Genomic DNA, 21,825 nt, shown 5'->3' with positions numbered 1-21,825 from the left:
CCACCCCGCCCACAGCAGCGCTTCTGGTGTCAGGTAGAGGAACACGGTGCGGGTTTTACCACCTGAAAACCACCGCATCTGGACTAACTGTCGGGACAGCGGAGTGTGGGGGGGCTGATCTGGAGCCTGGCCCGGTTTGCAGCGTGTCGGTGACGAGTGCGGACCGCTAGGAAAGAAACCAGGAGGGAAAGTTTGCTTCAGCTTCGGTTCACGGTGAGGAACTCTTTCCTCTGCTCCCTCTTTCCTTCCTTTCTCACTTCTCACGCCCTCTTTATCTCGGGGCCCCTGAGGTTTTCAGGTGTGTGCAACCTGGACCCGCGGACCGGTCTGGTTCTCGCAGACCATCCTTGAGGTCCGCAGGTAAACAGCGGCTGATTGCGGGTGTCCCCAGGTCAGGTTGTGTTCAGCAGCGATACCAACAGCCTCAGATCATACTCGGGTGAGACCAGACACTACAGGTGAATAGGGTAAACATTTAAATAACAGATATTTAACAGACATTATCTAATGCTAACTTTTGGTGAAAATCTACAGACGCAAATACACAGTGTGGTAAAATAAACACATGCATGTTGTATTTGGGGGCATTTTCATTCTGCTAGTCTGTAAGTAGACTTGTTACAGAAGCAAAATAGCCCAAAATCTCAAAAATTGACCAGTGCATGAAAAATGTTCAGTACACTGTCAGTCAGCCACTTAAAAGATAAAAGTCAGTGGCTCAGTGAGAATTGGGAGTCACTCAACAGTGAGTCTGTAAGTCTGAGTGAGTCAGTTTAAAATCAATCACCATTTCTCTCCTTCAGTCAATAAACTGTCAATCAGTCAGTCTCACCTGTACAGACAGAGTTGAAGGACAAGACAGAGCAAGCCAGTCTCTCTGGCAGTAGATAGCGTGTGATCAAACTGAACGATATCAGTCTGCCCTACATGTTCAAACAGTGTTTAAAATCAAAGCACACAGAATCAGACAGAACATTATTGAAGCAGTCAGACCAGTCAGACAGCTCGGTGATCCAGCGGCTGAACACAGCTTCAGTCTTTTTTTCCAAACACAAGATCTGGGCTAGCTGAGCTTTAACTGAGGGCTGTGTTGAAGTGTGTTGAAGCCGGTTAGCGTAGCTTAGCAGTAAGACTGGAAACAGGGGGAAACAGCAGGCCTGGCCCGTCTAAAGGTAACAAAACCCACAGCACATGTAAAGCTCACCTAAATATCACATTATATCACATTTGTACTAACATGCAGGGTTCATACAAAGCCTGTAAAGTTTGGAAAATATTTAAAATAATAATAATAACATAATCTGGTGTTTAATCACAATCAATCTTGTAAATATTTGAAATTACATTTTGAATCTATTAGATCGTGTTTTGTGTTTACAAATTGTAATATTTAAATTAGTTTTAGATGTTTATTGTCATTGTGCTCAAAACAATGAAAATATAGCAGCTCTTCCGCAGTGTGCAGCATAAACACAAAATAAAAGGGAAAATAGAAGCAAATATAAATAGAAACACATTATATACAATGGCACAAATGATAAAAATGAGACACAGTGACCTAAAATAGTGCAGTAGTGGTAAAATAGCAACCTATGGAACGGTATGTGTAGTATAGCCTATATTTGTGACTCATAGTCTGTGCATTTACAATGATATTGACATAGATTTACCCCCAAAGAACATTGAGTACATTAAATATCAACATGCTAGCATTGTCGTTGTTATTATTTTTGAAGGTATTATTTTTAAATTAGATATATTTAGATATGAATTTAACAATTCATGCAGTAGTTAGTAGTACCCAAAATGTTAACCTTGTGGTTGCTCTAGAAGAAAGGTCAGGAGGTCAACAGTCATTTTTATGTATTTTCTGGGAACCGTGAATGTCTGAAACAAATTGTCCATCCAGTAGTTGAAATATTTTGCAAGCTAAGTGATACCCTTGACCTGCTGGTGGCGCTAGATGAAAAGTCAATGGATCTCCAAAGTCAAAAATCATCTGGGAATATCTGTACAAACGTTTATGGCGGTTCTTGAAATCAAGATTTTCCCACACTGCAAAAACTGAGCTCTCAAAAACAAGGAAAAAAAGTATTAAAATGGGGGAAATATTACTTAAAATAAGCAAAATTATCTACCAACAGAACAAGAATATTTCACTTGCTACTTAAGGCCAAAAACACTTGAAACAAGTGAAATTCTCTAACATAAAAGCCGCCTGCTAAGAAGAAATATCTTGTCAGACAAAAAACAAGTATATTTTGCCTTCAATTAAGATAATTAATCTTACTAAGATTTTAGTTTTTGCAGTGCACCCATAGAGCCGTGCTGCTAGCATGGCTTAAAACCTGACTCACCGTGGAAACACACATCAGTTATCAATGTATTGAAAACAGGGTATTATTTAATGTTTTGTGGATAATTTCTCGGTGTTCCTCTTGTCTTCCAGTCTCTGCAGCACCGTTGTCAGTCATGTTCAGGTAGAGACGGGCTCCACGGCGCCCACCATGCGGAGGCATCTGGACAAGATCCGGTTCCGGGGCCAGAGACGGGACGAGCTGGATCTGGCCGAGTCGCCCTACACGTCTGACACAGAATGCACTGAGGAGGTCGTGATTAAACCTCGCGTCTCTGTCAGAGAGGCGGAGGAGCCGAGGGAGGCGGAGGGCGATCAGCAGAGTTACGCTCAGGTACGCAGACACACCTGTTGAGTAGAATTTCAACAGATATTTTCACTTGTGTGTTCACTTTTTTCTTGGTGTGATTAATTATTGGGTCAAACTGCAGGTTTGATACCAACCTTCTGGTTCATGTTGCTCGGTTGTGAACGGATCTCTGTGGCCGTGTGATGAAGCTGTTGATGTTCTATAAACCGATACAGAGACGAAGCCACCTTGAAAGTGACTTGTGAAAGAAAGTGTTTCAATATCGTCTTTTACTGAAAGTCATTTTGTGTGATAATGGGCCTCATTCACCCAGATTAGGTTTTCTGGTGAGTTCTAGGCCATACAAGAGCAAATAAGATACAACTGAGGTTTAGAAAATACCAGATGTAAAATATTCAATTACACAATGAGGTCTTTCTTAAGGGAAACTCAACATCTTATTCTGGTTTTCTGAACAAATTTGGGGGAAATTAAGTATTTGTGTATGAGGCCGACCGCCTGCTGTTGAGATGTATAATGTTAAAAGTTTCTGTAAAGGTTAATAGTTGATTTTATTTCCCTGTCCTTGTATCAGCTTTTCAGTTTGTCTGTCTGTGTTTTGTATTTCAGGCCAGTTCAGGATCATTTTCTGCAGCTCTCCAAGACGAACCCAGGACAGATCTCAACGAGGTCAAAGGTCATCTAGAAATTGCCTTGTTAGAGAAACACTTCTTACGTGAGTATTCTGACATGAACAGGGTTTCTTTGGTTTCATAATAAAATAAAATGAAACGAAGACAAATAAAACACAAAATAAAAGACATTGTGTCCCTGTTTAAATTGGCTGTTGGGTCATTGTGGCTTGTTAATTTGGAGTAAAACGTCCCAAGGCACAACAGCATGCTGGGTAATCCGTCAATATCTCCTGGTCTGCTTTATGTAACACACACACGGCTATTAATAACCCTGCTGACCTCATCTTACACACACACACACGCACACACACAGTGGTGAATTTAGGACTTTATTTCTCCTTTCATGAGGTGTTAATAGAATTTACAGGAATTAAACCACAGTCCCAACCTCATTTCCTGTCATGCTCTGCTAATTCACTGTTGGACATTATAAAACAGGCTGCTGAGTTCTGTATAAGTGATGACACTAAAATGAATCTGTGGATTCACTGTGAGAAGAGGATGATGGTCATTAATTAAAACTAAACCCGTCCCTGATTAGAGGCTGCATTTTAAATTCATGCCATTAAAGGAAAGGTTCACATTCATTATCTATCTTAAAACAATAAATTCACATGTCCACATCTGTTTGCGGTCCCCCCCCCCCCCCCCCCCCCCGATACTGGTCAAAAAGAGATCCCTTCTCAATGGGTAAAAAGACATTGTACTGTAAAGGTGCTTTTAGACCTTAAGCGTTGGCCGCTGCATCTGCCATCCAGAGAAGCCGATGTTCAGTATTTTGAGTGGGCAGCCGCAGAGTGCAACTATAGCGCCTCCGGCTGCCTCCCAAACTCTGGGAGACTCTCGTACGCTACAGGCTGCTGCTTTCCACCTACTATAATCTCATCACACAGCTAAATAGAGCAGGTTGCAGCTTAGAATTATTGCATCTAAAAACACTATTAAAGGGTAACTTTGGTATTCTTTAGCGTGTGTGTATATGTGGCTAATGGGAAAAACATTTTTTAAATTGGTCCAGTATTGAGCGAGCGTTTGGCAGCAGCGAAACATGGCTGCATCGTCATCCTTGCAGGCCATTGCACCACGTCAAAGTACGTCCACTGAAGTGCTAGTTTTTGCCATTGACAGGCTCCCATTGTTATTATAAGTGTCCCTACAGAGATAGACCTTTTTTTAAAATAGTAAGATCCTTTTTTGTTTAACCAGTAACAGTCGCTATATTGCTATAGTCAAAGCCACCAGACTCCCTTGACAAAAATAGTCATTTTACCTTTCTGGTCTTGTTTGTTTAATTGTGTGACTGTTGTGTTTTTAACCCTTTAAAACAACAAAGTCACACAATAACGCACATGAACTAACCGACCAAGGCAGCGGTAGACCAGCAGCTCCTGTGTTCTGTGAGGTAAAATTACTGTTTTTATCAATGGAGTTTGGTGGCTTTGACGAGAACGATATAGAAAAAAGGTCTATCGCTCTATACAGTTTCTTCCCATCTGCCGCTGGCCACATTAACAAGACCCCCACTGTCACTGAATGTCACGCCCCCTGATAATGTTTTGTACAACATAAATCTGACAAAATTGCACATGTAAATAACTGCCACATTGCACAAAGTCTATTTTATTCCACCAAAGCAAAGTCCTTGTACATGTAAAAACTACTTGGCAATAAATCTGTTTTTATTTCTGATTCTGAATATCATAAATGTTGTTTATTGACCTGATAATCAGGCTTTGAAGCTGATGTCACTCCAAATAACATTTCTCTTCCTTGATCTGTTTGTTCACTGCCGGTAAAGAGGTATGTAACTCACCGAACTCACTGTGGTTGCCATGATCACCAGGCCATTAGAAGCTAATATTAAGCTTCAGCAGTCTGAGTTAGTCAAATCAGGTGAATACCTTCAAAAGTTAAGATGCTTTTAGGACAAAATGATCTTTGTGTTAACTTCCCTCCACTGCAGCTCAGCAAGGAAACACTGTCTGGGGAAACATGACATTTCATATGGAAAATACCCTAAGTTTGGAAGATATCTACTTTATTTGGCTAAGAATGTATATTTAAAGAAAAAGTGGATTTTGTGTTGGAACCATGTTAGAAGATTTCTCACACAACCAGTATGGACATGAACTATCAGTGCGACCAAAAACTGTTTAATGTTACAAATGGGCATGGGACTATTAAAAGAAAATGTGAATCTACGCTTTAATGCTCTTGGCTTGTGTACAAACTTTGCAGCAGCGCTTAAAATGTCACTGCGAATCCTTGGAGGGAAATCGGATAAGAAAATGTCCCTTAAGGAAGCTAAAGGTAGACATCACCAGGTAGAGGGGGAAGAATGCCATCTGGCTCTCAGTGACTGGAGAAAGTCTGAAAAAGCATCTGTCTGATTTATTTTAGCCTCACCGACGCTGACAGCAGTCTGCTCAGAGGACTCAGTTGTTAGTTAAAGAATCATGTGACCATCCGTCTGTTTCAGAGGAGGAGCTGAGGAAACTTAAAGAGGAGTCCAACGTGGATTCACTGAAGCAGGAGCTGGAGAGGGAGCGCAGTAGATGCAACGAGCTGGAGCAGAAGATCAACGAGATCTTGAGAGCCAGGTTGTTATTTAATAAAAAATTTATTCAATGAGCTGGTTTTGAGACATCCGACAGAGCAGCGTCTTCTTGTGGTGTTATATCTAGACCACAGACTGTATATAAAAAGGTCTGGACTGACTGGTCTGTTCTCTCTGCTGTTCAATTCACAGCCTTGAAGACTCACCTTCTCAGACACCTAAAGCCACGCCCCCTCCCCCGCCACCTCCACCTCCTCCACCTGCACATGCAGGCAGCGGTACAGGTGAGCTACAAAAAAAAAACACACATTCACTTTGCCTACCTCTTTTCGTTGGACCAAATTTCCGTCTGTTTGGTCCGGACCGTGGTCCGTGGGAGGTTTCACACCTGCAATTGTGGTTCGGACCCAAATGGAAAGTCTGGACCAAACGAGGTAGGTGTGAAACCCCCCTCAGTAGAAGTGTTCTGCCTTTGAGTTAACAGTATGTGTGCTCCATGCTTAAAATTAATTGTTTTCAACGACGCTGAAGTTAGCATCCGATTCGCAGCTTCCGATTCGGCAGTTAAGGGGAAACTTAAGGGAAAGTTAAGTGAAAATTAACTTACGTTGCTGAGCGACCGATTCTCCGTTTTTTTGCACCTCTTACTGCTGTGAAAGCATTTATGCATTTTAGGCAAAGCCTTAACGCTGTCTGAAACACTTTTTTAGGTTTGAAAAAACTTTATTCAATTTGTGAAAATACTATAAAGTGCCACTTAACTGCTTTTTCTGCTTGTAGACCATATTAGACCTGATCCAGATCCAAAACCACTATGCCTAGAGCTCTCAAATCTGGACTAGATTGTCCAAGAGAGGCTAAAGATTAAAGCAAACATAGTTTCGGGTTTGTGAAACCCTTTTTTTTTCAATTTGTGAAAATGCTTTAAAAGACGATTTCACTGCTTTTTTGCATGTAGACCACATTAGACCAGGTCAAGATCCAAAACCACTATACATAGAGCTCTCAAATACTCCTTTCCTTTGCCAATCAGAGTCAGAGAAGGGGAAAGGATATGAGGCAAAATGCGTGTTCTTCAAATGATATTTGTTGGATAAATGGAGGGGAAAACATGTAGTATATGTTGTGATTTTTTTATTGTATGTATTCCAGTTTTTAGCCTTTTTCTTTCTGCCATAATCCTGTATCTGTTTAAACTGATGTTGTCGTCTTGTGTTGTCCCTGTTGACATAGAAAACTCTGTAATGATCTTGCGTTTTGTGTCTCTGAGTCTGTCCAAAGTCCAGAGTCTTCAATATGCAAATAAATAAGAACATTAAACACATAGTTAAACACTTATAGCTATAAATGCATTGATTGCTGTTGTGACCGAGTACATTTTGTACTTTTGTTGTGGAGTATTTTCACAGTGTGGTAGTACTTTTACTTAAATAAAGGCTCTGACTAATTATTTCACCTCTGATTAAGTTGGTGTGTTTATATATTATGTATTTACTATATACTAACTATAGACACCAACTACAGGCATTCACAGAGAGATTGCAGAACCTCCACTTCCCGTTACATCCCAATAAAACCCAGTATTAAGACATTAATGCATCGATTCTGCTCTTTTATTTATCTTTTTAGGTACACAGTTTGGTTTGATCTGGTTTCAATCTGTAACAAACAACAAAAAAAATACGTAACACTACAAATACAGTTTATTTACTGTGACTATAGGTTAGCATTATTGCTAACAACCTTATGCCAATAAAGCCTCAACCATGGAGTGTTTTGCGGTTGTGTCCATTCTGCTGACATCGCTTGAATGCATCACAAGTAGCAGGACATGTGATCGGCTCTTTAGCGCCGGTAACCAGGTCTACATCATGGTACATTACAAAGTTTTTGCAGTAGCCCAACTTAGTGAAATCGCCCTTTAAAGCATTTTCACAAATTGAATAAAGGTTTCACAAATCTGAAACTGTGTTTGTTTGAAACCTTAGACTCTGTGGGACAATCCTGCCTTGAACTAACCGTTCAAGGCTGCGCTAGACCAGAGAGGTAAAATGACTGTTTTTTGTCAAGGGAGTCTGGTTGCTATGACGAAAGCGATACAGCAACTGTTTTTATTAAAAAAAAAAAACTAAATAAATAAAAATGTCACCTTTAAATATTAATTTCATTGGAATTTTTCTTCTATTTACTCGCTTTTTGTTAATTGATAAATATAATCTATTAACATGTCTATTTTTGAAAGCATTCTTACTTTACAGCATTTTTTCCACACCTGCCTAAAACTCTTGCACAGTACTGCATATATATGTATATATTTTTTGGAGTGGCGTTCCTTTTATTAGTGAGTAAATCTTTTTTTGCATTGCCACATTTGCCATAATATAAAAACACATTTCCTCTCTTACTTCTTCTGGTGTCTCTCCAGTCAGATTGGAGTTTGTTCAGGTACCAGCTTGAATGAATGTTGATCAACATGTTGGTTACCTCCTCAGACAAACAGAAGGACTCTCCTTCCAACAGCTTTTTGAAATGGCTTTATGAGCGTTTTGCCGTTTATATGGAGGACTTCCGCTTCCAACCGGAGGAGCAGACGGTGGAGACGGAGGAACCGCTGAGTGCCAAGAGGTGAGGAGGAAAACCCCGAAGCTGTCTGTACAGAGACCATTCAGGACACGTCCGCTTACTTCAACAGTAAAATCTTCAAAACACAGCAGATAGACTAACTCAACGACAAAAAGCAACTGAAGACTGTATGTTCATTATTGGCGCTGCATTTGTCTTAAATCTTATTAACATCTGGTTTCTGATCCACAGGTTGACTGAAAACATGAGACGGCTCAGTGAGTATTTCTTTCTGATTGAGCTTTCAGACTGAGGGAGTCTTATCCAACACAACACGTCACATTCACAGCTGTAATGCATCAAATACAGCAAAACCATGCAAAACAGACCCGGACCGAAAGGACAGGGGTGTCCACATACATTTGGCCACATGATGTAGTCAGGAAAAGCTTTAATGTTCGTTAACAGGTTATTTAAAACCTACAGAAGACACAGAGTTGAGGTTTTCCTGTCATGACAAATGCTCAGTCTGTGATTGGTCAGCTGTTCTGTTGTGTTTCCAGAACGAGGTTTCAAACCTTTGACCAACTTCAAGAGGAACCTTTCTGCCTTATCCAGCTGGTACTCAGTCTACACGTCAGCCATCGCCTTTATTGTGAGTCCACACTGACACTGACTAGACAGTCGACAGGGCGGCGTTCAATAAGAATGAGATTTGTAGAGAAACAACTATGAGATCATACCAAGATTTTGAAGTTTCAGACCAACACGGCGACAACTCAGCGATAACAGATGTGATGAAGGAAAAAAAAAAACACTGATTAAACGGTTTTGTCTGTATTGTTTTGCACATCAGACAAATAATTTTATTTTAATTTATGAAAATAAGCACCAGGAAATGCAACTTATTGTCAATATACTAATTTTATTTGGTAAATTTCAAGTCAATGTCCATATTTTCTAAATCTCTCCCATTTTTGAATTATTAAGAAATATGCACATATTATTAATGAATTAAATGAAATTATTTTAAGGGATGTAAGGAGGCTAAGTGTGTGTGTTGAACATAAATAATGACACAATGGATATTTTGGTTTAGTCACCCTTGTGACATGAAGTGAAGTCAAGCATTTTCTTCTCGTATCAATGTGTCTTCATCTTGGTGTGTGTGTGTGTGTGTGTGTGTGTGTGTGTGTGTGTGTTCTCTACAGGTCTACATGTATGCAGCATGGCGTGGCTGGGTCATCCCCATGTTCCTGTTCCTCGCCATCCTCCGCCTCTCCTTGAATTATCTCATCGCCAGGTCAGTGCAAGTCACGCCCACTCTCTGTCAGCAAATCACAGAGCCAGAATCCGTAACCTGTCTGTATCAGATCTAATGGCAGGTCCATGCTCAGTACAGATTTTTTGTTATAATAATGAAGTTAGTGTTTTTTTTTTTTCATATCTTTCTAGCTGTGGCATCCATCTTCTAGACAGCAGGTGCACATGCGATGACAGTTGTCACCCTGCTTCTCGCTGTTAGCTCCATACATAGACTTCGCCTAATACATCCTACGTACTGCGTTTCATAGTAGAATGCAGTATGAAACCATAAACAGATTTATTTTGATGTGTGTTAGGCCAGGCTTAGCCGGTTTAGCAGAAGTAAATAATAGGAAGAAACTACACTTTATATAAATATTCATGATTTAATCTTGTGTAATGCAAAAATGTCTGTTGTCAAAAAGGTCGATTTATAGTAAATTACTAACAGTAATTACAAGAAAAAGATAAATAAATTTCAGTTTTAAGGAATATTTATGGTTTAAGGGGTTATATGGAGTGATGTGTACTTAAGTCATTAAAAAAGGACTTGAAAAGTTTCTTGTTTCAGCCGTAAGTGATTTATTCCAGTACAGACACACAAATTACTTTTTACATTCTCACACACACACACACACACACACACACACAAAGCCTTCACAGTGTTTTAAAACCACTTGATGATTCTGATCAGTTCGAATTTAAATATGTAGTGAGCAGGAAAATCTCTCATATGTACTTGCATGTTCCCATGATGCACTGCTCTCAGAGGCTGGAGGATCCAGTGGAGCATCGTACCTGAAGTCTCAGAGCCTGTGGTGAGAAATCTCTCTTCACACCTGCAGACACTTTACTGTATCCAGTGTTTTAACACGTGTGTCTGCCTTTTTTAATATGTAAAAGATCCACATAAAAGTGACCTGACATCCTACTTGGACAGCTGATCTGAGAGTGACATCATAACACGAACTGTTAAATTATGTGCTAAAATGCTGCACAGGTGACGCCAGGTGATCGACGTGTGTGTCAGTGTTTACGACATTATTGTCCTCCTCTGTTTCCCATCCAGGATCCTCCTAAAGAAGACCTGACGGTATCGGAGAAGTTCCAGCTGGTTCTGGACGTCGCTCAGAAAGCTCAGGTGAGACGTTGCAGAAAGGTTATAGCCTCCACATCACGACCCTGAACACCTGCCGACAGATTTCACGATGACTGTTTTTCTTTTGTCCTCACAGAATCTGTTTGGGAGGATGGCCAACATCCTGGAGAAAATAAAGAAGTGAGTTTGTCTGCACACAGTTTGTTCCAGGTCAGAGAGAGCCGATGGTTCCAGGCTAACATCATTTTGTCCAATCTGTAGTCGCATTTTCAAAACTCTAAACACAATTAGCCCAACATCCATACCATACCATTAACACAATTCATGTTGTTCCAAAATATGCAGTCATTCAACCCATTTTTGAAAGTTTTTCTTTACTTACAAGTTTACCGAGTGTGTTATTTACAAATGCTTGCAACATGTCAGAAATGAAGACACTATTATCAAAACCTTAAATTATGTATAAAGCATCTATGTCTGCTACAGTTGAGACTCAAAATCTATACTGAAACAGCTGACAAGCATTTCTGAATAAACATATCATTGAAACACTGAGAAATAGCTCATTTATAGTAATTTGGGTAAAATAGATCAAACAAAGCTAATTCCAGTCTCAACCAGAGACATAGACAGGTGTTGAAGGTCTTTCAATTACATACACAATGCAGTAAAAAGGGGACTTTCTGGAGCATCAATACACTAGTAAGAGCTATTAGCACGGCCAGAATCAATACGGTAAACACATTACATTTATTCATTACCTGACGCTTTTATCCAAAGCGACTTACAATTGCTAATTATGTCAAAGATCGCACGCCTCTGGAGCAACTAGGGGTTAAGTGTCTTGCTCAGGGACACATTGGTAGATGTGTCACACTGGGGGATTGAACCCGGGTCTTTCACACCAAAGGCAGGCATCTTATCCACATACCTAGGGGAAGAAGTAAGAGTTAACGGATAGTGCAATCAATACAAGAGAATTGTAAGGAGATAGAAGAAGAGCACAGGAAGTGCAGAGGTTAGGGGTTAGTGAAGTTGTAAGAGAAAGTGTTCTAGGAAGAGATGAGTTTTCTTGAGCTTCTTGCAAAAAAAAAAAAATAATGCACACATTTGACCCCTAAAGCCCAAAATGTAGGGTGGTTTACAGTAAAAGGAAACTGAATTCTGAATGCAGGTAGAGCTGAAACATCAGTAATGCAGATTTTAATGCCATCAACTGTTTGTATTTAGAAAGTCATTGTGCAATGATTGATTGATCTGGTCCTCTTGGAAAGAAAACGTGCTAATGATTTGATTTTGAGTCGGGTTTGCTGAGACCGTTATTTTGAATTTTGAAATGTAGAGTTGGTGTTTAAAGAACAAAATTTGGTTTTGAGCAGAAATGTACTATTTGGCTAATTGTGTGGTGCTGTTAAGAGTTTCGAGAAAGTATCTCAAGTTTAGGTAAACAGTTGTTAGCAATTGAAAAAAACTGTAATACTATGCGTGTGTGTGTGTGTGTGTGTGTGTGTGTGTGTGTGTGTGTGTGTGTGTGTGTGTGTGTGTGTGTGTGTGTGTGTGTGTGTGTGTGTGTGTGTGTGTGTGTGTGTGTGTGTGTGTGTGTGTGTGTGTGTGTGTGTGTGTGTGTGTGTGTGTGTGTGTGTGTGTGTGTGTGTGTGTGTGTGTGTGTGTGTGTGTGTGTGTGTGTGCAGTCTTTTCATGTGGGTTCAGCCAGAGTTGACTCAGAAGCTGTACGTTGGTCTGTTGGTGGCCTTCATCTCCTCCTGCCTGCTGCCGTACAAACTGCTGGGATTCATGATAGGTACATCCCGTATAGTATAACACCTACACACTATTTTCATTGAATATATTTATATTACTTGTGTATGTGTTGCCCCTCACCTTCACACAGTATTGGTACAGTACACATTCTGGCTAATTTGTTTAACATTAAATGTATGCAGAATTAGTTATTAGCAGATCTTGTTTACAGTTAACTCATTGATATACAAACGACTATAACAGGATTACTTACTGGATAATACTGGAGAACACTTAAAAACATGATGAATCTCAGGGAAGCTCTGATGCGTCTTTTTTCCTATGATTTATAAGCCGATTTATGGGCGTTTATACATCAACGATAATGATGGTCAATAACCCTCGGAAAATGTAAGTCACACTGAATCTAATCTTATGTGTATTGTGTCTGTGTGTTCAGATTTGAGTTTTGAATCAGCTGAGAGCTTCGCAATTTGAAAACCTCTGATCTAATAACACCCAAACATCTGATTTCAGACCCACTTCAAATATTAACTCCATCTGTAGACAAGACTTCATTATCCTTTTTTCAATTTCCCAAAACATACATTTTGTTTTACTCAAATTATTTACATCAAACCACCTCTGAAGTTTATCCATAAGTATCTTTAAATCATCAGCAGCAGAAAAACCACCTGTAAAGAAAACATGCACTTCATTTTAGATATAACAGTGTTTGTATAGTGCCGAAATATTTGTTTGTCTACAGAAACTTCAAAGGATCATTCTGTGTTTTGCAGGTTTTATTACTCTACAAATTCTGGATAATTTTCTTAATCATCCATCTGTTTTAGATTGATTTTCTCCCTTTTCCCTGAAGCCATTGGCTTCAGTCCATTTCTATGAAAATCCAATTGCAGCAGTTTGCCAGAATAAGTCTTCAGTAAGTGATCTTTGGGAGCAGAAACAAAATTATAGCAAACAGCTGCTAACTCCTACATCCAGCAGACACAGAGCAACATGATCGTCCTATTAAAGTGCTTTTTGTCCAATATTCTCTCAGACTGTGATTCAATGACACCCTGAAGAGTCCAGTTACTGCCGAATGCCTCTGATTAGAGTCTTCCTCCTCTTCCTCAGGTGTGTACGCAGGTATAAAGTTCTTCATCATCGACTTCATCTATAAGAGTTGTCCCAAGCTGAGGCAGCGCTACGACACACCCTACATCGTCTGGACCAATTTACCCACCGACCTGCAGCTGAAGGAGCGCAACAACGCCACGCTGAGCAGACGGGTCAGTCCCCACACTCTCAGATATCCACACGTGCCGCTTGCTTCATCCTCGAGTGACACGAGAACACAGATCCTTCAGGGCTGTTTCCTTGTCAGGACAGCAAGATTATGTGAACTAAATTAAAATAGTTTGTAATTTAAAGTTGATTGAATTGAAATTTAATTTGACCAAAGTGAATCTGTATTCCATATGTATTGAGGAGCACTGCACCACAGTAGTGTTGTACTCCTAAAACATTGTCAGAATGAACATTTTCTTATTCCACTATGCAACTCGGCCTTCGACAGTTCAATTACAGATTCATGTGTGTGATAGCAGCTAATGTAGCAACCAACGCACTTTTTATCAGACTTCACTCCGCTCCCTTTTAAGCCACGAACGGTTTCATGGAACGTTTTCCAATAAACTGACCTTGATCATACTTAAAATCAGTGTAGTTCTACTTTAAGTGTTTGTCACTTTTTATTGAGTTTAATATGGAGTTAATTTCCCACCCTAAACTATTAATGTGTAAATTTAAATAGTTTTACACAACATGTGACTCGAATACTGATTAAATTTAATCAGCTTTGGCCTCAAAGCTTCAGGCACAAATCTGAAACATAAAATACCAAAGATCTGATTATTTTACACCCAACAAGTCCAGAGACGACGTCTTTTTCTAGACCGACTAAGAGTTCAACTCCACTCAGGGTTAATACAGCAGATTTTCAATGGAAGTTCTGCACTGGGTTTTTGATAATCTAGTATCCAGTAGACATTTTGTTAAAGATAATCTCCTCAATTAATCTAATTATTTAAACTTGAATAGAAACTTCAAACTGTTTCATAGAACAAAATGTGAAATGTTTAAAGTTTCATATGAACCTCAGACTCCTCTGAGACCCGCAGAGGACACATCGGCTCAGATACATCATGGTTTCTGGATCACAAAACCAGCAACAGCACAAACTGGAACAGTATGTTGCTGCTTCTTACTGGTCCCAGTAGGTGGTCTCTGGTCTGGTTTCAGTTCTCTGTTGTTGTCTTTCTCTCTCAGCTGTCTGAGTGTGAACAGGTAGGATTCTGGTGTGTGTGTTCAGTAGTGAGGTCAGTAGTGTGTAGTGTAGTTAGAGATTACTCTGATTCCGTAATTTGTCCCAATACTGTCAGTAAACGTCCCGATTTCCTTCCTGCTCTTCAGAGGATGAATCCTCTAGATTTTAATGACCCAACAACCTTTCCTCTAGCGCCCCCTTCAGGTTAAACTTTGTTCAGATGTTACTTGAATTTTACCCAAACTTGGGTGCTTGTACCCGAACCTTCAGGTTTGTACGCAAATGTTTTTACCTGAATTGGGTCTTACTCAAAATGTTTGGGTTTTCTTACCCAGACCTTACGTGAGATTATGTTTTTTTTTTTTGTTTTTTTTTTTTTTTTTATTTCATGTTGGATCTTCTTCAAATTTGTGAATTTAAAACGGTTGTTTTTTTTGTTTTTTTTTTCAAATTAGAATAATTTTGTCATCAAACCACATCAACACACTGAAGGTATCCAGCCACACTTTATTAGTTAATCATGCTGATTTTACTCGAACATGCATAAGATTATCCAGCTTTTTGCAAGAGTTTACACATTGACGCATCACCAGGGTTTTGTTGTTTTTTCGCACTGTGGCCGTCACTGCAATACCTTGTCCGCTGCTGATTCGCTTATCCAGTGTCTGCCCCCGCCGCCCTGTTTAGGTTCCTGCTGCGGGGAGTCGAGTCAGCTCCAGCGCTGCAGCTCCTCTGAGTGTCGGCCGGGACGAGGACGGAGGACGATACTACAGCACCAAGAGAGGAGCTTTTCACGAAGTCTTTAACTTGCCGGAGAGTGAGCGTCCTCTGGCAGGTGGGGGGTCAATAGTGTAAAATGTTATTGCATCAGATTCAGAATGAGAGACTTTGTGGATTTCCTGTTTGTTTCAGCTGATTTAACCTGTCATTGATCCTTAGCTGGATCCTATATGTTGAACCTCATCCTCCAGTTTGCAGTCAGATTTAGGATTATTGAGGTCTTTAGTCAAATGAAGTTCCCCAACGCAGTATTTATTCAGCTAAATGTTAGGAATTATACCTTTTTATCTCCAAACATAAAGGTAAGTCAAAGTCTTCACAGTGTCAGGAATTGATGTGTGATGGAAAATACAGATCTTTTTTTTAAAGTTAATTATTAGTTATGGCCCTTTAAGATTTTAATTAAATACTAAAAACACCGGAATCAGTCAAATAACCATAATGTGTAATGTAAACTCAACTCAGGCTGCTAAAACCCCCAAATTTCCAGGAAAAAGGACACGACCTTACCTGCAGCAGGTGACGTAAACTGTTCTCTGAGCAGGTTTTTTTTGTGTGTTGTCTCAGTGTGTGAGAACGGCTGGCGCTGCTGCCTCATCAACAGAGACAGGAAGACCCCGACAGACTACATCCGCAATGGAGTCCTCTACGTCACTGAGAAGTAAGCTCAGTTTATTGTACAGACTGCTCTGCACAACAGATGATGACGATCTGACTGGGATACAAGCGTTAATTTATTTAAATGCGTTTGATGTTTGGAGCGAAGAAACGGTCACAAAAAGAGGCGGTAGCCAACTTCTCATACTCAATTTAGAGAGAGAGATTGAGAACTTTGCCATGAAACATCTGTCACAGCCGTACTGAATGTCATGTGACTCGATTATGATGGTCAACGGTCTAACACACGTCGTGTTTTCAAACTAGCAGTCTGTTAATTTTCATGATTGTGTTTATGTTGCATGTCAGGGTCAGTTAATCTGATGAAAAAGTGGTACAGTAGCTTGCTGCAGCATTGACTCTTTGCTGCAGGATTGTACACACGATATAGCTACATATTCTTCCAGCTATAACGCAAAAACACATTTGTTGGATGACACTATATATCCATCACTATCTTACAGCCACCGTGAAATGCTTGCACGGCAATGAAATAGTTTGATGGGTTTTTTTTCGCACTTAAAACATTTTAAAAATGTAACCACACCTTTTTTGTGTGTGTCACATTTACTGTTGAGCATGTAATTACTCACCTCTGATTGAGTAGGTTAAGAAGTTCATCTCTACAACAGTGTTCATTTGGATGGCTGCTGATGTCGCTGGATTTGTCCTTCCCGGAACCGGTCGCACAGCTTACATTATGTTGCTTATTAAGTCCAACAGGTCAAACAGCTAAATCAACTTCTGAACGAGAGATATTACTGGCTAATGAAGGATGCTGGTTGACCAATCAGGGCCTCCAAAGTGTGATTATGTATGCAGGTTGTTTAACAATAGAAACAGTAGTTAGTTCATTTCCTGTCCAGTCTATGACTCTGTCTGTGTAAAGGATTGTTCACTGAATCTCCTTTGTCTCCTCAGTCATCTGTGTTTCGAGAGCTCCAGCTCCAGGTCTGGATCCTCCAAGAGGAACAAAGTCATTAAACTCAAGGACATCACAATCATCCAGAAGGTATGCAGAGTCTCTGGTTCTGTGTCCTCCTCTAAGCCCAGAGGACGTGTCTGACAATGTTATGGAAAGGATCCCTGCAGAGATCGAGGGAGATCCTTTTTGTTTAACTAGAAAGAGTCACTATATCGCTCCCATCAAAGCCACCAGACTACTTTAATTTTACCTTTATGATCTACCACCTCCTCGATCAGTTAGTTTTTGTTACAAAATAACAAAGTCACACACTATTACACAAACAAACTAACTGACCGAGGCAGTGGTAGACCAGCAATTCCCGTGTTCTGCAAGGTAAAAATTACTACCCGCAAGGATGACGCTGCAGCCCTGTTTCACTGCTGCAAAGTGTAGTGTTGTCACAATTAGTCACATAGAAGCAAAAACATAGAAAAATAAGGTCCAGGTTTGAATAAATATCAACACAGCTAACAATGTGGAATATAATTCAAAGCTAAATCCTATTTTACCAACTCATTCTGTGTTTTGCTTTTTTATTTATTTATTTTTTAATGATGCCTAATAATCATTTCTGTCACAATGTTATTGCAAAGTCTGCAGAGTTGCCAACTTACGGAAAGTGTGCGTAAAGTCTGTGAGTGCGTAAGCGGAGGCCATTGGATCTGGGCCCCTCTGCTGCAGGAAGAAATGGCAGCTTTATATTCCTTATGACTTGTTCCTGTTTATTAATGTTTAGTGTCTGTGTGTCCTCTTGTTGTCGTGTCCGTTTTTTTTTTTTTTTATGCTGTGCCATAAACAGTTGCTTATGCTGATTCATCCAAATAAAGTTAATTTGAATAAACGTCTCTATCCCTTGCAGTACAAAGTGCTGTCAGTGCTTCCTGGTTCTGGGATGGGTATCTCTATAGCAACGCCATCCACCCTGAAGGTAAGAGCTGAGTGGGAGGAGCCTCATCAGGGGGCGGGCACTCTGACCTAATCTAGAGTAGTGATACAGTCAGCAGTCTGTCTGACAGGATTTCTGGTGAGTCAGACTTGAGTTTAAATGAACATCAAACACAGATTAATCAGAATAAAATAAATCTGGTCTTTAGTCTCACTTTCATCATTTAAATCAGTGGTTCTTAACCTGGTGGTCCCAACTCACAGGTCTTTGTGTTTTGTTGTTAAAGACATGTGCTTTAAAAATAAAATAGAAAAAACGGAGGTTGTCTGTTTGTTGAGCTCTCAGGCATGGTTTGGAGAGAAAAGACCGACCAAAGTTTATCTGGGAGTCGTGGACGTGGTGGTTAAAGATAAAACTAGACATAGAGACAGGTTTACAGCTCAGCTTCCCTTCTTCCCTTCTGTTTGCTGTGCGGAGTGTAAAAAGAGCTCTGCTATAAGAAATGCTGCAATTTTGGTCCTCAAAAGCACAGAATTTGTCTTGGTCAGATTATTGGCAGAGGGCCAAATCTTTAAAACTGCCTTCAAACAAATTGTTTTAGCACTGTAGTTTTTATAAAACGCTAGGAGGACAGCGGGAAATAGTGCACTTGTTGTGGACTATAAACTGATTTTCCATCTGTTCTGTTGTAGCCGATGGTGTTTGGTGCGATGATCCACAGAGACGAGGCCTTTGACGCCATCAACGCTCAGTACCAGAAGATCAACTCCACGGCTGCAGCCACCAGCCCAGAGCCATAGGCTATGTGCAAAATTCACTCCATACTTACTATAGTGCACTATATTTACTGTCCGCCATTTTATTTGGGTGCCTGAATTCCTGAGTATGTAAATGTATCCACTATATAGTACCCTCAAAGTACAATCCATGGCATTTACTCTTTATTACTTTATTCGTCAGTCACATTTTTAAGCCGCTGCTGACTTCAGTTGGAGCTGCTGGTCTGCTTTTAAGGGTTACCTGTTCAGTCATCCAAATAAATCGAATCAGAATCAGCCAAACTAACTACCAATCATTGTTCTTCAACAGTTTTTTACAGAAAGTTGCCACAAAACAGATCCCTTTTCATCACTCTTGAGTGTTTTTAATATACATTCTTAAGTTAATGGCTGGATTTTAAATAATGGATCTAATAATCACAGAAAGACCAGGTCAAATCATTGAGGAGGGTAAGGTTACCTGTACTCTAATGTCTCACTTATTTACTCATTTATTTACATCAACTTGAATTCAGTATAACTGCATTGAGTACAACAACAGTCGTGTCATTCTCACCACTCTGCTGAAAACGCTTTCAGTTGCTTCTACTTTTATTTTGTTTTAATTTGATCCCTGTGAAGCTCAAGACTTCCTGCACAGATGCTTCACATTAAAAGTCTTCCAAGGGCACAATCCCTTCCTTATACTTGTTAGGATTTTAATGTGAAACATCTGCGGGGAAACAGTTTTCTTAAAACTACAGCTGTTTTTGTTCTCAGAGTAAATCAGTGTTTTAAGATGTAAGAAGAAGCGGTACTTTCGAATTTGGTCCCCAACACAGCTTCCCCTGCAGCTCATCATGCAGCTGTGTCATGTGACTGGCTGCAGGTTGTGTTATTTTTAGTTTACTACCATAGATGTATATTACACTGGTACATATTGCGCTGGAAAGTTTACTAAACAGTGTGTTAGTGCTGAAATGAAGCAGAAAATCATTTAATTCACCTATAAATCAAAAACTTTAAACATTCCTTGCAATCTGGGGATTTGCTGCTTTTCTCTGTTTCACATAAACTGAATATCTTTACTACATATTACATATCTTTTTGACTGAAGTCACCTTGGACACGTTTCACTGTTTTCTGACAATTGACAGTGATTGATATCTGTTAATAAAGATACAAAATTATTTTTAAAAACTGAAGAAAGAACACAGGAGACACTTTTATCAAACAAAAATATGACATTTTCCTTGGTAAATTTAAAGGACTTGAACAATTCTGACTTTGACAACTACTAGTGGTAGTGACAAAATTTACATTTTGTCAACAATCACCAAAACTGAACTATAAATTGGGGCTGCAACTAACGCTTATTTCCAATATTCATCTAATAATGCTGATTTGGGAAGCCAAAATTATATAAGACAAAGACGAGCAGAAAATCCTCTGAATAAATTTAAATCAGTTCTTTTTAACGGCTTTATTAGCAGATAAACAATTTTAAACCACATTAATTTACATAAATGTCTTCAGGGAATTGTAAACTTCATTATATGAGTCGGTATTGTACTTAGCAGCTAAGCCTTACAGTTAATTTACAGTATGTGGTTTTTTATGTGGTGGTAAGAGACTGTTGTATCCTATAAATGTTTTTAAGCATTGCACAAAATGAACCTCCGCTGTTTTTGTTTGTTAGTAATTGTCTTTCACAATCAATAATCTACTTCTCTCAACTTGAAGCTAATCTGCTAAAGCTAAACTATTAACACATTTACCTTTTTAAAAGCAAGTTTATTTTTAAAACCACAGATTAGTCATCTTTTAGGTTTATAGCCAATAAGCCAAGAGGCTAAAAGTTTTTTCCCGGATACGGCTTTAGCTTTAGCAATCTGATCTAAATGAGGCACTTGGATTTAAAACTTTTAATTTTAAACCAAGATTAGTCGTTATACTTTAAGTTTTACTTTGGGCATCCGAACATCCATAAACATGTATGTTGATTCTTTTTCCGGTCACCATCGGCCTGTTACTGTGGTTTTTATACTGCATCAAATTAACTTAATTTTAATGGAAACGGTGGAAATAATTATTTTTTTTTTTTACTAACCTGCACATGCAACATCGCCACATAAAGGAAACCAGTTTCTTTTTTTGGACTCAGAGGTTTTGATGGATCTTTTCTCTTTCTACAGACCTCACAGTTTTAGCTGTTTAAATTTTTTTGCAATATTTATGACAGTTGTTAACGCCATGTTGCCTCATTTAGACTTTTTTGTTTCACGTGTGTCCGGCCTGTCTTTGCTCCTAATCTTCTTCTTAATTGTTTGTGGTTTCTTGGGTTTCGTTTCTGTCCTGTCTACGTTAACTCTGTAAACGTTTCTCTATCGACCTGTTGAATCTTTTCGAATTTAATGTTTTTTATAAAATTGGGTCATTGTACAAATGGGTGTAATTTTTTAAATGAAATGATTTCTGTTGTTAAAATGTGATTATCTTTTTTTTTTTTTTATTATTTAAGTAAAATCAAATGTCAAACAGTGACAGTCTCCTGTTGTTTTGTGCAGTACTTGCTCCAGCTGGTTAGTGTCACCACCTGGAGGTTGGATTCCTCCTCTGTGGTTTCAGAAGGAAAGTTTGCCTTTTTGTGTGAACGCCAGTGTATGAAAATTTAATGAGGAGACAAACTGACTTTAGTTTACAGTAATCTCCCTTTTAATTAAATGTCAAACGTCAGTCATCACAATTATTAACGACTCATTAAATTGGTGTTATTTGTTTGACTTCATAAAAATTGAAAGACAAGAATTTTAAACCACCTTATTTCTCATTTTAAGGGTTT

At 39.3% G+C, this 21,825-nt stretch overlaps 1 protein-coding gene across 1 annotated transcript; it reads left to right on the top strand.

The window, feature by feature from the left end:
• The first annotated feature begins 4 nt into the window (after positions 1 to 4).
• On the top strand, positions 5 to 21,525 carry LOC119893412 (GRAM domain-containing protein 4-like). The gene is made up of 19 exons (XM_038705543.1): positions 5 to 213; positions 2,450 to 2,690; positions 3,276 to 3,381; positions 5,820 to 5,940; positions 6,090 to 6,181; positions 8,390 to 8,522; positions 8,712 to 8,737; positions 9,023 to 9,114; positions 9,671 to 9,762; positions 10,534 to 10,582; positions 10,834 to 10,905; positions 11,000 to 11,043; positions 12,555 to 12,664; positions 13,744 to 13,898; positions 15,623 to 15,770; positions 16,283 to 16,376; positions 17,294 to 17,384; positions 18,199 to 18,267; positions 18,918 to 21,525. Exons 2-19 carry the CDS (start codon positions 2,508 to 2,510, stop codon positions 19,023 to 19,025), a joined length of 1,785 nt encoding a protein of 594 aa, XP_038561471.1. The 5' UTR covers positions 5 to 213; positions 2,450 to 2,507; the 3' UTR covers positions 19,026 to 21,525.
• The last annotated feature ends 300 nt before the right edge of the window (positions 21,526 to 21,825 follow it).

This window comes from Micropterus salmoides, unplaced genomic scaffold (genome assembly GCF_014851395.1).
Source record: "Micropterus salmoides isolate LMB-PRFRI ecotype aquatic unplaced genomic scaffold, ASM1485139v1 Ms_hic_scaffold_8, whole genome shotgun sequence".
Taxonomy (NCBI): Eukaryota; Metazoa; Chordata; class Actinopteri; order Centrarchiformes; family Centrarchidae; genus Micropterus; species Micropterus salmoides.
Note: the sequence above shows the minus strand (reverse complement) of the source record. Positions and strands in the feature narration are given on the sequence as shown.